General features: G+C 40.7%; 1 protein-coding gene across 2 annotated transcripts in view; it reads right to left on the reverse strand.

Annotated features, from left to right (window-relative positions):
• Nucleotides 1-2488: 2488 nt before the first annotated feature.
• The window catches only part of slc12a5a (solute carrier family 12 member 5a), a 55186-nt gene continuing 42008 nt past the window's right edge, over nucleotides 2489-15666 (reverse strand). The window contains exons 17-25 of one of the 2 annotated variants that reach the window (XM_042228807.1): nucleotides 15454-15649; nucleotides 15084-15253; nucleotides 14757-14888; nucleotides 13477-13584; nucleotides 8743-8868; nucleotides 7754-7947; nucleotides 7496-7510; nucleotides 7152-7285; nucleotides 2489-4699 (exon numbers count right to left, since the gene is read on the reverse strand). In XM_042228807.1, the coding sequence (XP_042084741.1) occupies nucleotides 4608-4699; nucleotides 7152-7285; nucleotides 7496-7510; nucleotides 7754-7947; nucleotides 8743-8868; nucleotides 13477-13584; nucleotides 14757-14888; nucleotides 15084-15253; nucleotides 15454-15649 (1167 nt within the window). In that variant the 3' untranslated portion in view covers nucleotides 2489-4607. Of the gene's footprint in view, nucleotides 4700-7151; nucleotides 7286-7495; nucleotides 7511-7753; nucleotides 7987-8742; nucleotides 8869-13476; nucleotides 13585-14756; nucleotides 14889-15083; nucleotides 15254-15453; nucleotides 15650-15666 lie in introns of both variants that reach the window. The other variant, XM_014340295.2, reaches the window with a different exon arrangement.

Genomic DNA, 15666 nt, shown 5'->3' on the forward strand with positions numbered 1-15666 from the left:
AGTTTTTCTCATCTGACTCCCAGAGAGATCGACTGTGTGAAATGTAAGTGCAGCTGTTGCATTACCTTCCATATCAGGCACATCTGATGCTTCTGTGAAGATAATATTGAGGGGGTAGGATCTTATTTCAGCTACAGACTGTGTGCCCCCGTCTGCAATAATCTGGGATTAGTTTTGTACTTCTCTGTTGGTGTCTTAACACGACAGCCTCCTCAACCCAGTAACAGATGTGTTTCAGAGCCCTTAATATCCATTTTAGGATGGAGACTGGGTAATGATCACTGGCAAGTTTGCCTCATGCTACAGTTGTGCAGGTGAAAGATCTGATCTAAATCACGGATCAGTTCAGGGGGGAGAGGGACGTGCTGGTTTTTAAATCGACTATCGCACCTTGTCCAAGCAGAGCCTGTACCAGGTTTGGAAGCGCGAGTTTTATATTCTTTGATCATTTCTCAGAATTATACTGCAGTCACATTTAAAATACAGAGCTGGGGTGGATTTTCGTGGTTGGGATGGGGGAGACCAGGGAGCTGGGGCAGAAGGGCTGAGCAGTGGGGTTGAGGGGGAATTCTGGGAAGGCTCACCTCACAGATTGAGTGACAAGCACTAGAAATTTAACAGTTACTATTATTCTTTTAAAGAAGTTTGGCAAGGAAAAAAAGGAAAGAAAAAAGTGATGCATGCTAAAAATGTCCAAGAAAACGGTCAAATGATAAGATGTAACAAAATTAATAATCTGAACTGTTGCAGCTGGGAACCGCAGCAAGATGATGGGATTTCATGATATTTATTTATTCTTTTTAGTCTGAGCTGTCAGACCGCCAGAGCTGGCTGTAAATACACTCTTGTGCCACCAGGGATCACTGTGGGACAGAGTCTGTGCAGAGCGGGCTGGCTCTTTTGCCATCCGACCCCTCTATCACAGAGTGCCCCTCAGTGTAAAGTGCTGTGCTGCCTCTGCCACATTTTGGTTAAACACTTTAGGTTTTTCTGGTCCAAAAGACCTGGTGACAAACACTCTAAAAATTTAAGAGACTGCTGACATCTCCAGTTATTTATATAAACTGAAATTATGACAAAATGGGAAAAAAATACCAATATGAGAACAATATTGCACATAATCTTACAAAACTCTAAGACTTTGCCCACAGTGATAGAACAGTGTACAACAAAAGACAACACTAGCAGATTACAGTGTTCTTGATTTGTGATATTCATATTTACAAAAATGTGAAATGACTATTCCCAAGGCTCGTCTATTTGCAAACTCAAAATCTTCTATCACATTACATAAGACTACTTGAGCGAGATTGAAATATAACGATTAACAATATAGTGAACTCATACTTTTTCCTATTTTGTTTTTGTTTTTTGTTTGAGTTTTTTTGCAAAAAAAAAACTTATTTTCAATGTTAAACCATGCTGCCGACTGTGCGGCAACACTCCTGAGTTCTCAAAATCGGAAACTCATTGAGAATGTTTGACACCTTTCTCCACCACTCCGACTCTGCACCTTAAAACATGTAAGTCATCACGATATAAAATCACTAAAACAAATATTGCCACATGGTACCATGCAAACAGCAATTATAAAACATTTATAATTCCATAACTAAATTTATTTCCAATAAACTTCTCCAATAAACATCAGATATCTTTTCTTTTGAATAAATTTAAAAGGCTCAGTTGATGCAGGCAATGTTGTAGAGACAATCCCAAAATAACCATGTTCTTCAAAAACAGGTGAGTGTCAAACAACCCCCTCCCCCCTTTTTTGTGACAAGCATAATAAATAAATTCTTCATCACTTGGCACAGAGAAATCTTTGAAACTAGGAGTGGGCTACTTGTCTTCAGGTGTCACAGGTAGGTGTGTTTAAAAGTCTCAAAACAAATATTCATGTTTTAATGTTTTGGCAATTCCACTCGGTTTCTTTAAAAGCGCTAAACAGAAAACGTGTTCCCCGAAAACTGGTTTGCTTTACTCAGGGGATTAAAAATAGTAATTTCGAGAGCACGTTTTAGAAAAGACAATAAAGGGTAACGGTTTTGCCCTCAGTTATAATATTGCATCAAGATATTCAGTATAGTTTTCTAATAAAACAGAAAGCTAACCCTGTCGAGAGATCACGGGCCAAATGTGTACAGGTACAGCCGTGTCTTGTTAGATAACCACCGCTACCACCGCTGATATGTATGTCTATACCCTTTTTACTATATCTTTAATGTTGATTTATCTCATCTCTATTTACAGTACAAATAAATCTATAGATACTAGCAGCATTCACAACATATGGTCCGACATTCAAGCAACACTAAAAACATTTAATACTGTTTGTAAATAGTTCTAGAAACTAATTTGTTTTGCTTCCCTATATCGTATATACTGTATATATATATTTTTATATATATATATATATATATGTTTATTTATATTTACTTTATTTTGCTTCCCTATATCGTATATACTGTATATATATATTTTTATATATATATATATATATATGTTTATTTATATTTACTGTATATTTCTACTAGAAGTGCAAATGACCAAAAACAGTTTCTTTAAGAAAAGAAACAGGAGCAATCAAAGTAAAGTGACAGCTGTCCTTGGTCAGAGTGAGATGATTTTGGATTTTATAAGACTTACGAAATCTACATATACAAAATATATGTGTAAAAAAATAAATAACGTGATCACGTGAGTCCAGATTTCAACCATTGCACATTCCTTCAAAAATGCACTCTTCTTCAAACGTAAATATGATTTGTTCACAACCAATCAAATAGGATAGAAAATCTCACTGGAGAGTAGTCTACTGCATAGAGTTCATTCTTGTGGACAAAGTGAGTAGCTACAGAAGCCATTGTCCTCTCTATTTATTTAGGCTAGACCCTATAAACAAATAACCAATAGATGTTCAAAAACTCAACTCGGCAAGAGCAGATATCGACAACAGCTGGACGTTTTATGGAGGGCTGAACATGTATTCTTTAATTATCTATAGGGTGAAGTTCCAACTACAGTGTCATCACCATGCTAGTTTCCCATAGACGCGTCCTTTTACCTTTTTTTTTTATGACACTTTGTTCTCTCTAACTTGAATTGTCAGAATTTTGTTTACCACTTCTCTGAAAAAACTTCGATATGGCACATTTAATGTATTGAAGTTTGGCAAAACAGTGGCAGAGCTATGAATGCCACGATGATATACAGCTATTTCATCAATATGTGTAAATTCAGTCTACAAACGTAAATACATATTTGTTCTCTACATGAAAAAATAACATTTAGTATTTTTCTTTTTCTTAATGAACTTGATGAAATCATCAAAATTTCACTCGTCGCACAGTGGTGGACAGTGCAGGTGCAGTGCTTTGTCGAGGTTACAATGACGCTTATCATAGTGAAAGGAGCCTATGCCATCCAATAAATAAATCCAATAAATAAATAAATAAATAAATAACCTTTTTTTAAAGCAGCTGTTTTAAGCTGTCTCTGTTTTTCCTTTCCATTAGAATCTTTTTAGTATGTCACAAAAATACTACACTCATACTGAACAACGCGTCAGAGCTTGTACATTATTTACAGTGATCCACACGAGAGGTCGAGGGGTGCTGGCGCTGATAATCTCCTCAGAGGGGGCTTTGTCATCTCTCCCCACTCCGCTGTCACACCAGGCTTCTGCTATTCACAGTTTAATTGTGGGTCAATCTCGACAAACTAAGCTAGCCTTGTATTTTTTGGCACTAACAGTGGCCACAGGGATGAACAGCCACTAAGAAATGAGCTGAAAGGAGTGTAGGTGATGGAATCAACAGAACGAGTGGAGCATCAATTTAAAGATAATACTGCAAGTCTGATCCACATGCCATTTCACTTTTTTCAAATGCCATTGTGAATTACTCATACATACGTCCTCTAGCAGGTGACACTGACTGTGGGTAGAAGTGTCTTTTGCCTTGAACGGTTATTCACATCGTAGACAGCAGGCTGGAACGCTGTGGGAAGTGTCCGATCACCACGAGGGAACCGAATAGACAATCCTACATTGATCTCATTTCATCTGGCTCTCGATCTCTCCGTGGAGAAGCCGTGTCTTTGCCACATTTGTGTTCGAACAGGGGAAAAAAAATAAATAAAATCTACCTAGATTAAAGCAAAGAGACACATACATGCATGTGTGCTCACACCTCAGCTAACAACCCATGCAGACCCCATCACCACCTCCTCCTGACCGAGTCACTGCGACTCAGTGCGAGTTTCTGTAGCAGACTTCAATCTTGCAAAGCAAAAAACGTCTCCAAGAACAAATGTTGATAGCATCTAATTCAGTCTAGAGCCTATACTATTTATAGCAGCTTTTTTGCCTGGAGTGAGAGTAGCTTAGTGTTTAATACTGCTTGTTGGTTTGCTGGGGTTGGAGCTGGCGGAGAGGTGCTGAAGCTGAGCTGGGTTATTTGGTTGAGTGTGAGAGGACTATGTCATAGAAATAAACTGTAAGAATGATATAATAATGGTGCAGCATTGATGAGAGGGTTTGGGTACGAGTGACACAGGAGCAGGGCTGAGAGAGGGGTGATAATGAGGGGAGGGGGTTTGCTCTTTCAGGAGTAGATAGTGATGACCTCGCGACCACCTCCACGGACTAGGAGGACTCGGTTCAGGCCCTCAGTGAGGACCTCAAGAAACTCCATATCTGGGAGAGAATGATTAAGGAAACAGCTCATACACTCACTTCACAATGTTCCCCTTTTGCTCTGTGATGCTCACTTTACACTTAATGACCTATAATGAGAAAATGAAACCTCGAAAACCTGAAACCAGGTTTTTCGGAGGTACAGTTTTACAGGCCTCGGGCATCTACACTTGGAACGTTTATCACTTTCTTCCTGGCATTTGTTTGGGTTCTGACGGACTGGATGGAAAGCATCTGTAAGCAGCTGTCTGTCTGTTTTGTAAAGAGAAGTCACAGATTTGTTCTGCAGCCACTAAAGCACCGTACTCGTGTTATATCATAGTTTGCTCCATATATTCATTGAGATGGGCTTTGAAAAAAACTGTCCAAAAGATGACTGTCGTCTTGCTTCTAAAAAGATTTTGGTGCTATTCAAAGAGTTCGCTTTTTGACTTGTCAGAGGAGCTTTTTCCTAATGCTGTCAGAGGGCTTTAAATGCAGTTTGACAAACTTCAAGTAGGTTGTCAGACTCGCTTCTGTCTAGCTGCTCGAACCCAAAAGGTCCAAATGATGAAGTGCTCATGACATTGTGGTCTTTCTGGCAGGTTCTTCCATCTGTAGAAAGGACTTCTGAAGCTCTGTTAGAGTGACTGCTGGGCTTTTTGTTATCTCCTGGTGTCTGGTACTAAGCTTGGCTGAATGATCAGATCTAGGTGGAGTGATTTCTGGCTTCTTCCATTTTCCTATTTTTGAATTTACAGTGCTACTGAAAATACCCAAAGCTTTTATACCCATTTCCTGACTTTTATGACAAAGGTCTACAAGCAGTTTCCTTGGACTTCATGGCTTAAATTGTTGTAAACAAAGCAAGGACACTGCCAGAAAAATATTTCATAATTAGGTTCATATACTGTAAAAAAACAAACAAAATAAAAACATAAAACATAAAACTAAAGCCTGAAAAAATTAGTTATAAAGTTCTCTGATTTCTGCAATAATGGTTTGTGCTTTGAAATCCTAATTAGATCTTTAGAGACCCATTAAACAGAATGTTTCTGATAACAAATTATTACTGTTCCTGAAATCAAGACAATTAACTTACTGACCCAAACCCTCTGTTGATTGCTTTAACACACAATCTTTCACAAAGTTACATAGAGGCTCGAGGCCCAAACTCAATATGATTGTGTGTGGATTGATAAACAAAGTTTAACACAATCAGAATTTTATTTCAGAAGCATTTTATCATTTATATTTAAACATTTGAAGACTTAATTATAATTTGAAACTGAACCTTTACAGATGTATAAAACACTGTCTTACACATCCATGACACAGTATTCTTATACACTCACTGGCCACTTTATTACTTACACTTTACTAGTAGGTAGGAACCCCCTTTTTGCCTTCAGAGTTGCCTTAATTCTTTGTGCATAGATTCAGCTGAGACATTTCTCAGAGAGCTGTACTGACATGATAGCATCACACAGTTGTTCGACCACATACTAAATGTTCTTTATTGGATTGATATCTGGTAACTCTGGAGGCCATCTGGGTACAGAGAACTCACTGACATGTTCGAGAACCCAGTTTGGGATATTTGAACTTTGTGACACGGTGTGTTATCCTGCTTGAAGATGAGTGCACTTTTGTCATAAAGGGACACACATGGTGAGCAACATTTAAGTGGTGTTCATTCGATACCAAGAGGCCAAAAGTGTACCAGGAAAATATCCTCCACACCATTAAACCACCATCCCCAACCTGAAGTGGCCAAATTCTGACCCTATCAGCTGAATGTCGCAGCACATATCCAGGCTCATCAGACAATCTTCTGTTGTTTCAGTGAGCCTTTGTGAACTATAGCCTCAGTTTTCTGTTCTTAGCTAACAGCAGTGGCATCTGGTGTGGTCTTCTGCCCATCTAACCATTCTCTTCTGACCTCTGACCTCAACAAGGTATTTTGGCCCAGAGATGTTTTCTGTTTTCCAGGCCATCGTCTGTAAACCCTAAAGATGGAAAGTCCCAGAAGATTGGCAGTGTCTGAAATACTCAGACTAGCCTATTTGGCAATAGACCAGCAATAGACCAGCCTAATTGGCACCAACAACCATGCTACATTTAAAATCACTTAAATCACTTATCATCCCCATTGCTCAGTATGAACATTAGCAGGCTGTCTTGACCATGTCTACATGGCTTAATGAAGCGATCTGCTGCCCTGTGACTGGCTGATTATATATTTGCAATAACAAGCAGCTAAACAAGTGTACATAACAAAGTAACTGGTGAATCTATATAAGCTCATATGCAAACTCATATATATGTTATATATTCTAATCTCTTTCTCACCAGTTAGCCGACATCCAAATGCAACTCCAAACTGTCAAAGCTGATTAGTTGTGTTTGGCACCTCTGTCACCTATATATTAGAGACCCCATTCAGTAAACCTACTGTTTGGGTAAAGGATACAGTTTTCATCACCTGTCCGGTTCCTGGGTGGCCCTGGCATGTTGAGGAGGACTAGCTTGGCCTCTGAAGACTTTTTAACAATGACCTCATTCAGCCGGAGAGCTGTATGCATACGTCGCACATTGGAATGGTTCCTGAGAATAGACAAAGTCACAGAGAGCAAGTCAAAATATATCCATGTTGATTAGCATCCAGACATTTTGTGATGCCAAGTGGAGACATGGGTGACATGGCGCTCAGTCACACATTTTTTTTTAAATGATTGTCATCTGCTCACGTGGTTGAGTTGAACGTTATAAAACATGAGTGGACTGAATGACGTTTATTGAGACTTCAGTACTTACAGGTTCTCCCACTCACTGCAGCATGGCAAAAGGAGAAATACACCATTATCAGTGCTAAACTGTTCATGTCTTTAGTGAAGTTCATTTCTCCCGCATGCAAGCCTAAATCTTATATTAGTAGCCATTTCTGGTGTTACAATAATTCGAAGAAAGCAAACAACACAATTAAGAGACTCAAGGCTCTGTTTTTCTTAGTAACCAGCGGGTAGTTCAGTTTTATAACAGCCAAAGGTTCCCTAAGCATTGGAAAATACTCACGGCTTCATATTGAAGATGTCTTTGATGCCCTCTGGTGTTGCTGCTCCAGGCGGCTTGGCTGGCTCGCCGTCACACTTCTCAGTCCAGGTCATTTGGACCTGCTCCCCTGGGCTCTGAGCCCCCTCTCCAGGGGTCAGCGGAGTGGCTGGGGTTGCAGGGCTGGCCGGGGTGGTATTGTCATGGATGAGCTGAACCTGGGCAGGGGGGGACACAGGGGAAGAGGCCGACTTTGACTATGAGACGAGAGGATAAGTGGACGGATGTGGATTTACATGTACATTACATGGAAGGTTGAAAGAGTCACAATTGAGGTGGAAATGTAGGAATGCAGGTAAAGTCACAGAGAGCCACAGTGTTAGAGAAAGGGAGAGGAAGGAGAAGTGTGATTAGGGAGCCTTATGCTGCTTTATTTATATTAAAGGCTATTAAATTATGCAAATGTTCTTCAAAGGAAAATACTATGAGATGCTATAAGATCAATTCAACGGAAAACTGAAAACACCAGAAAGGGAATCCATCTTTTTTGCTGCAGTCAAATGATTCTAGATGATTCTTTTGATTAATATTTGGAAAATGAAACAAAATACTTTCTTGCTTTCTTGCAAAGGGCTAGATAAAATGCTTGATACCTTTATCACTCACATATTTTTATGATAAACATGACCCTACCACTAGCAGCGGTTAGCGTCGCATTTGTGCTAAGCTAAAGGTTGCTTCCTTTCCTTTGTATATAAAACCATTCCTTTAGTTTTATATACAAGCACTATAAAGGTATTATTCAAAATCTCAAACTGCCCCTTTAAGACATGGACAGTTGAATGCTTCAATGCTGCTGTTCTTTGATTACCTATAGTCTGCATTTCACTGTTTAAATAATAAAAATCTTAACACACTAGGGTGCTTTTTAAAAATTTTAAAAAAAATTCTGTGACCAAAACAAACGTTATGCTCCAAACTGAGATCAGCGCTGCTGGAGAAGTTGATCCTACCTCTTCCTCGGGCTTCTCCTCCTTGCTGCCAGCAGGTGGGTCTTCAGTCACACTTAGTTGGGTTGTTACAGCAGCCGGGTTCTTACGCCGGATAGACCCACGGGATGAATCAGTGATGCTCTGGATCTGTGGAGACACAAATGAAGGGGCAACATGAAAAGAGTGATTTGAGCTTCTTTTTTCTTCTAAAATATATATATATATATATATATATATATATATATATATATGGAAAAATATGTATCATTATGACAAACATACAAGATAACATACACACAACATACACAAATATATAAGGTTCGGTTCGCACAATACCTGTCACGGTTCGATATTTTTTCGATACAAAAAAAATGTTCATGCCTTTTTAATTTGTCATTTATTAAATTTTCACGGCACATTCCGCACCACATCTCTGTGCGTTCATCATTTGTTTGAAGCCAGCTCACCTCCTGCAACTACTTTTCCGAGAATACGTGCTTCTTTTGTGGTTCGGACTCCTTCTGACATTTCTTTGGAGGTGGAGGAACATCACAGTAATTGCTTAAAGGGTTGCTTCTTCGACATCTTTAAGAGTTCTAAACAAATGTCTGTCCTCCTCCTGAAAATCTTATGTATGCAAACACGCGTTGCAACTTCTTATCTTGTGCGCGTTTTTTATTTTGACAGCGAATGCGCACCTGCGGACCACTTATGTGCAGCCCTGGTTATTTAGCTCGTCATATTGCAGCCACAGAAATTCTTTTGTCCATGAAACCATAAAGCTGCACTTTCTTTTTGCCTTATAGTCTGATTTGTCATAACTTTTCCGTTTTGTGGTAAGCTTTTCTTTGGCTGTCACTTCTTCACCCTGACCTGTCTTATTTGGCTCAGCAGAACTAAAATATTGTGGCGAGCTCAGACAAGGAGGAGACGGAGGTGTCGTTTGGTCTTGCTTCCCGTGAGCTAGCCAGGGAGCACAGCCGTTTATTGACATCTGCAGAAGAACACTGCCGCTAGCTAACTGCTCAGCGCGGCAACAGCACAGCAACAACAACAACAACAACACACAGGGCGCCCTCTGACCCCGGAAGGACACACCGTCGCAGCGAGAGGGCGTCACCCGTCACTATGGCAACATAAACAAAACATAACTGTACAAACAGAACCCCGAACAGCCCTGACCCGCTACATAGCCCCCACCTAAGGGGTCAGTCGTCCCCGACGACCCCATTACCCCACACAAAGTCCTGCAAATGTCCAGGTGCCTTCTTTTGGCGCACCGGCCGGTCACGACCGGCGGGGGAAAAGTCACTCGGGTCAGAACATGGGGTGCCACCATCATCCCACTTCTGACACCAATGTGGCGAGCTCAGACAAGGAGGAGACGGAGGTATCGTTTGGTCTTGCTTCCCGTGAGCTAGCCAGGGAGCACAGCCGTTTATTGACATCTGCAGAAGAACACTGCCGCTAGCTAACTGCTCAGCGCGGCAACAGCACAGCAACAACAACAACAACACACAGGGCGCCCTCTGACCCCGGAAGGACACACCGTCGCAGCGAGAGGGCGTCACCCATCACTATGGCAACATAAACAAAACATAACTGTACAAACAGAACCCCGAACAGCCCTGACCCGCTACAATATATATCCTGCTGCTTTTACACAAGCACTCACATAACGCTCAGCGATTCTCTGCGTGATCAACCTCTCACATGTTTAAGCTTACTGCGGGAGATTTCACTTGTCATGTTTGCATAGTAAGCTAACGATTGATAAGACGATGTCAGAGGAATTGGTGCCAAATTATCATCACTCACCAATCAGTGCTGTCGCTCTCTATACACAGTTCGCGCGATTGCAAAGTGAAAGCAAAAAAACAAGCGCAAATTCAAACGCGATTTCAATATGTCACATATTGACAGTGGCTCACCGATGCCAATGACATAATTACCCAGCTACATTTCCGAAAGAATGCAAAAGCATTGACATATATTTTTCCTTCCTACAATAGCCCGACGGGCAGGGCAGAGATAGATTTTGGTAGCCCGACTGGAAAAATCGCTAGCCCCGGGACGTCGGGCTAGCGATTTTGCGAAGCCCTGTATCTGATTGAGGAATCACTCATCTTTGGAAAAGAGAGTTTATTACAGAGAAATGTCTCTTTCCAAAATAAAAGCTATACTATACGCTTCTTCTGGGCTATATTCTCAGCAGCATATTAAACATATCAGGTCCCCATAAGGAGAATCATGTGCTAACGGCTGTCTAAATGACTCGGGTAAAGTTTGTAGCATGTGTGCTTGTTGTTTTTGTCTGCTTCCACTTGTCTTTGCACTAGGATGATGTCGGCGTAAATGTGCAGTCATATTCGTTGTGTTCCCACTAGTGCTGTCAGCGTTAATCTCGTTGAAATGACGTTAACGCCACAACACGGCAAATCTCCGTTAACGAGCTACCGCGATCGCCCCGTGCATGGGGCTGGACGGCCAACACGTTAACGAGCTAACTGCGCTAACACACTAGCTCCCACCCATGTAATTGAGCATTGCGTGGCACATCCAACATACTGTTTTACTTTAGTCCATGACGCGCTTACCTTCAGGGTCATACGTCACATGAAAACCAAAATAGTTCCAAACGCCAGATCTGAATGAGGGTGGGGGAGGTTCAATTTGCCATGTTGCAAGGAGAGCTTAACTTCTGTCTCGCTAGCTTGCCCTGCGCTCAGTGAATCTGCGTTCGACTACTCCGCCTAGGCTGCACTGTCGAGCGCAGATCCACTGAGCGCTCAACACAGACAGCATCGTCAGAAGGAAAGTTGATAAAATAAATTAAAAATTTATTTTGTATTGTTCGATACATATGCGTACCGAACCGAAAGCACTGTATCGAACGGTTCAATATCGATGAGTATCGTTGCACCCCTAATAAATAAATAAATAAATAAATATATATATATATACACACATATACACACACATACATATATGTAGTGTTTTACCACATTATTTTAAAAAAACATATCAGGAACCTAAAAATCTGAAATCTGCTGAGATCCTGGCAATAATAATTTATTAAAAACTAAAGAAAAGTGAAGATACAGTTGTGGTCAGACCTTTATTATCCATGATTACTTGGGCCTTTTAATAATTGTTTTGAACTGCTCTTTTTCCATGCTGGAATGATTGTAAAGTCTTTAATTTGGCTGCATACGTTTCAATTTATTTTGGATTTTCTTGAATCCACACAAGGTCAAAAGGGTACATACATGCTCAAACATATACATGCACTCACTTAAATATTTAGTAATGAAAGCTGAAGATTATACAGTGCCAGGGCTTTGTCAAGTTTTTAGCGATCACGATTGACGTTGCTGGCATTAAAAGGATTTCTTTGACACCCGTGGAATTGCCCAATACTCAGAACAATGGGAAAGTCCAAGGATTTCAGTTAAGATCTAAGAAGGAAACTGCACATTTGCACAAGTTAGGAAGGTGTCTTGGAGCCATTTCTAAACAGCTTCAGCTGCTAAGGTCAGTTCAAACAATTGCACATAAGAACAAGTTATTTATTTATTTATCACCACTTTGCAAAGGTCTGCAAGAAGATCCGCATTGTCACTCTCGCTTAAGAAGAAATTGGGTAGGATGTTCAGGTACAACCTATGGACCACCAAAACTCAAGCCTACCATGAACTGGAAACTGTTGGAACACCAGTGAAATGAATTTTGCATTTTCATGGAGTAAGAGAGTACTGACTGAGAAAGAAGCCCCTGCTCCAAAATCGAAACCTTCAAGCTCAACTGAAATTTGTGCTGCCCACGTGGACAAGCCAATTGTTTTCTGTAGAAAGGTTTTATGGTCACGTGAGATAAAGACATCAAGAGATGCTGCGTGGCATTTCTTGACATATGCAGATATAGGAGTAAAGGTGAGGCTTTCAAATCTGAGAACACTCTACCAGCTGTCAAGCATGGTGGTGGTAGCATCATGGCTGTTTTACTGTTAGTTGTATTTATATATAGTACAAAAAGGACAGACTAATGAAAAAGGAGAATTCCCTCTAAACTTTTCAACTTCACCTAAAATCAACAGCTAGATGGATGAAACTGGGAAAGAATTGTGCATTCCAACAAGACAATTATCCCAAATGCCCAAACTGGTTTTGGAATGAATAACACAAGGTACCTTAACCCTACTGAAACTGTATGGCCTAAAAGACAAGTCCATGCCACGAAACCAACCAATCTAAATGAACTTTACTAATTCTGCTTACAAGAGTGGTCACATATCCTGCCAAAATTATGCCAAAATTTGCTAAATTACATTTAGTTAAACGCCATTTAGCCATTTATGCCCATGATGAGTGTATGTACACTTGTGTGCACAAATATAATTGCACGGCACATATTACATTTATGGATCAGGGACAATTCAAGTTCAACAAAGGTATTAATGAAACACAGAGATCAATATTTTTCATTTACCATATCAACCTAAGCACCATCATGCTGTCAAACAGCAAAGTTTCTGCTGCGGCTGTGGTCTGATAGAAAGGATAAATATGGTGTCCTACTGCTCAAATTTAACCATAGATATGCTTTTGTCCAGAGGGGCTGGTGTGTCATGTTAAGTCAAGTCAAGTCCAATCACGCCAAGCTGTGCCAAGTCGGCCTGTCAAGTCACGTCAGGTTTATGAGTGCATCTTTGAGCGTGTTTCAAAACAAAACTTGGGCATAAACAAACTTCCTTACCTCTCTCTCACGTTCAGTCTTTGTCAGATTGATCTGTTTAAGCATCTGCGAGCGTTGTTCCATCACCAGGGTCTTCTCGTAAGTGTAGGCTGAGATGTCACTGTCATGCTAAGAAAAAGTAACGTGTGGGTTTATTATGCATATTTTTCTTACTACAGCAATCCAAATCCACTACATTTCTCCTGTGTAAACCTGTCCCCATCTCTTCTGACTCATCTTTTGACATTCAGACAGAATGCAATCACCGCTTACTTCTTTTTTCTTAGATAGGAGAAAATTCACCTGTGAACGGTTAAGGCTGAAGTATACTAGAACAGAACTAGTTCAAGCAAGATACTGACAATTTTAGACAGCCTTTTCTTGAAGACATTTGTGGTATGGACCCATTGTTGTACACACAAAAAGTGACAAATTTGACTCAGGGAAGAATGAAAAAAAGCTTGTGTGAGAAAATTACACTGCTGCCTAGTTTCTCCCCACTGCACACATGGTTAGTCACTTCATATAGTGCACATGAATGCCTAATTGCAGGTTTTGCTTAGGAAATGTTGAAGCAAACCACAGGCTCTCTCTACTGCCATGAAACATTAAAAGTATTATACACTAAATTACAAGCGATAAAATTCTTATTCCTTAATTAAGGGCTTTGGAAAGCCAGACCGACACTCAGCTTTACAGTGTGCTGCTTTTCTAGTAAACACAACCTAGGGAAGGAGGCTTCAGACAATATCCGATCACCTGATATTCATATTTCATGCTGTCCTTTGTGCCATTTACTGTGCTTCTGTAGTGCAACGATCTCAGCAGTCGTGCAGTACCTTTGCCTACCTTTGTGTAGTCTAAAGCAATCAAGCTTTGAGCATTACTGAACATTGTAATGATGTTGCCACCTGAAAGGTACTGAAATTAAAGTACACAATATGAACAAAAGTAATCTCTGCAGTTGTTTTCAGTGCCGTTGCCACAGGTGTATAAAATCAGGCACCTAGCCATGCAGTCTACAAACATTTGTGCTTTGTTCCAAAGAGCTCAGTGAATTTGAGTGTGATAATGTAACAGGATGCCAGTGTTGCAACAAGCCATTTTTTTGCAATCCTTGTAGGTGTTCCACAATCACCTGCAAGTGGTGTTAATGCAAAGTGGAAGCATTTAAGAATCACTGCGACTTAGCCACAAAATTAAACCGCGTAAAGTTACAGAACAGGGTCGCTGAGTGCTCAGTACTTCTGTTCATATTGCGTTTGTATAGAAAGCATATATCTTGCTTTGAGTTAACTCACCATTTCTACAACTTCTATCATGGCATCGATACGGAGGTGATAGAGGAATGTGGTCAGGTCCTTTTTCATCTGGATGCTGTTGTCGTCCATCTGGGCCACAGTAAAGATGCGCATCTTGCACTTCCTCCAAACCTGCAGAGCAACAACAAAATATGAGGCATCTCCTCACTCTTCTCATACGTCTGTATGGACATAAAAAAATGTCATTAAGCGTTCATATGATCTGTAAGAAATTTGGTTCTGATAGTGTGAATCCAGATTCTACGTTGCCTTTACATGTTTGTGAGTGCACATGGATTTCTTTAAGTAGTAACTATTGCAGGGTACCTTGTGCTGGCGGAGCAGGAAGGGCAGCAGCATCAGCATGCCTCCATCATGGACGATCCACCACACGTCAATGTGACCCTCGGTGAAGCGTTCGCCGTTGGATGGGAAGGCTGAGATGTTCTTTGGGACGAGCAGAGCCAAGTTAGCGACGGTAGTTTCTCTGACCAGCTCTGCAGAACAGGCAGACATGGAAAGATTACGATGTGTTGGTTACACTGCATCTGCATTTTTAAATTGTTCAGGATTTTGTTTTGAATGTTTTCTGATAAACCTAAATGGCTACGGCTGATATCAATCAGTGATTTTATTTTATATATGGGCCCTTGTTTTTGGCAGTATTTTTGTTCTTTTTTCCTTCCTAGTAACCAACCAATGAAGTTCCTCCAGTGCTGATGCTCGTCTCCTTGCTTCCAGTTGCGTGGCCATGAGACCAAGACAGCATTGTGTTTCAGGCCTCCCAGTCCACTGGCCTGGAGCAGATGTGATGTAGCATCACGCAGGTTAGAGGACACAGTCACCTGACAGAAGCCCTTCACCTTCTCTGTCTCCATCAGCTTACGCAGTGCCTAGACAGGCAAGAGGC

The sequence above is a fragment of the Haplochromis burtoni genome, unplaced genomic scaffold (genome assembly GCF_018398535.1).
Source record: "Haplochromis burtoni strain Fernald_Lab_line unplaced genomic scaffold, NCSU_Asbu1 Contig_353, whole genome shotgun sequence".
NCBI lineage: Eukaryota > Metazoa > Chordata > Actinopteri > Cichliformes > Cichlidae > Haplochromis > Haplochromis burtoni.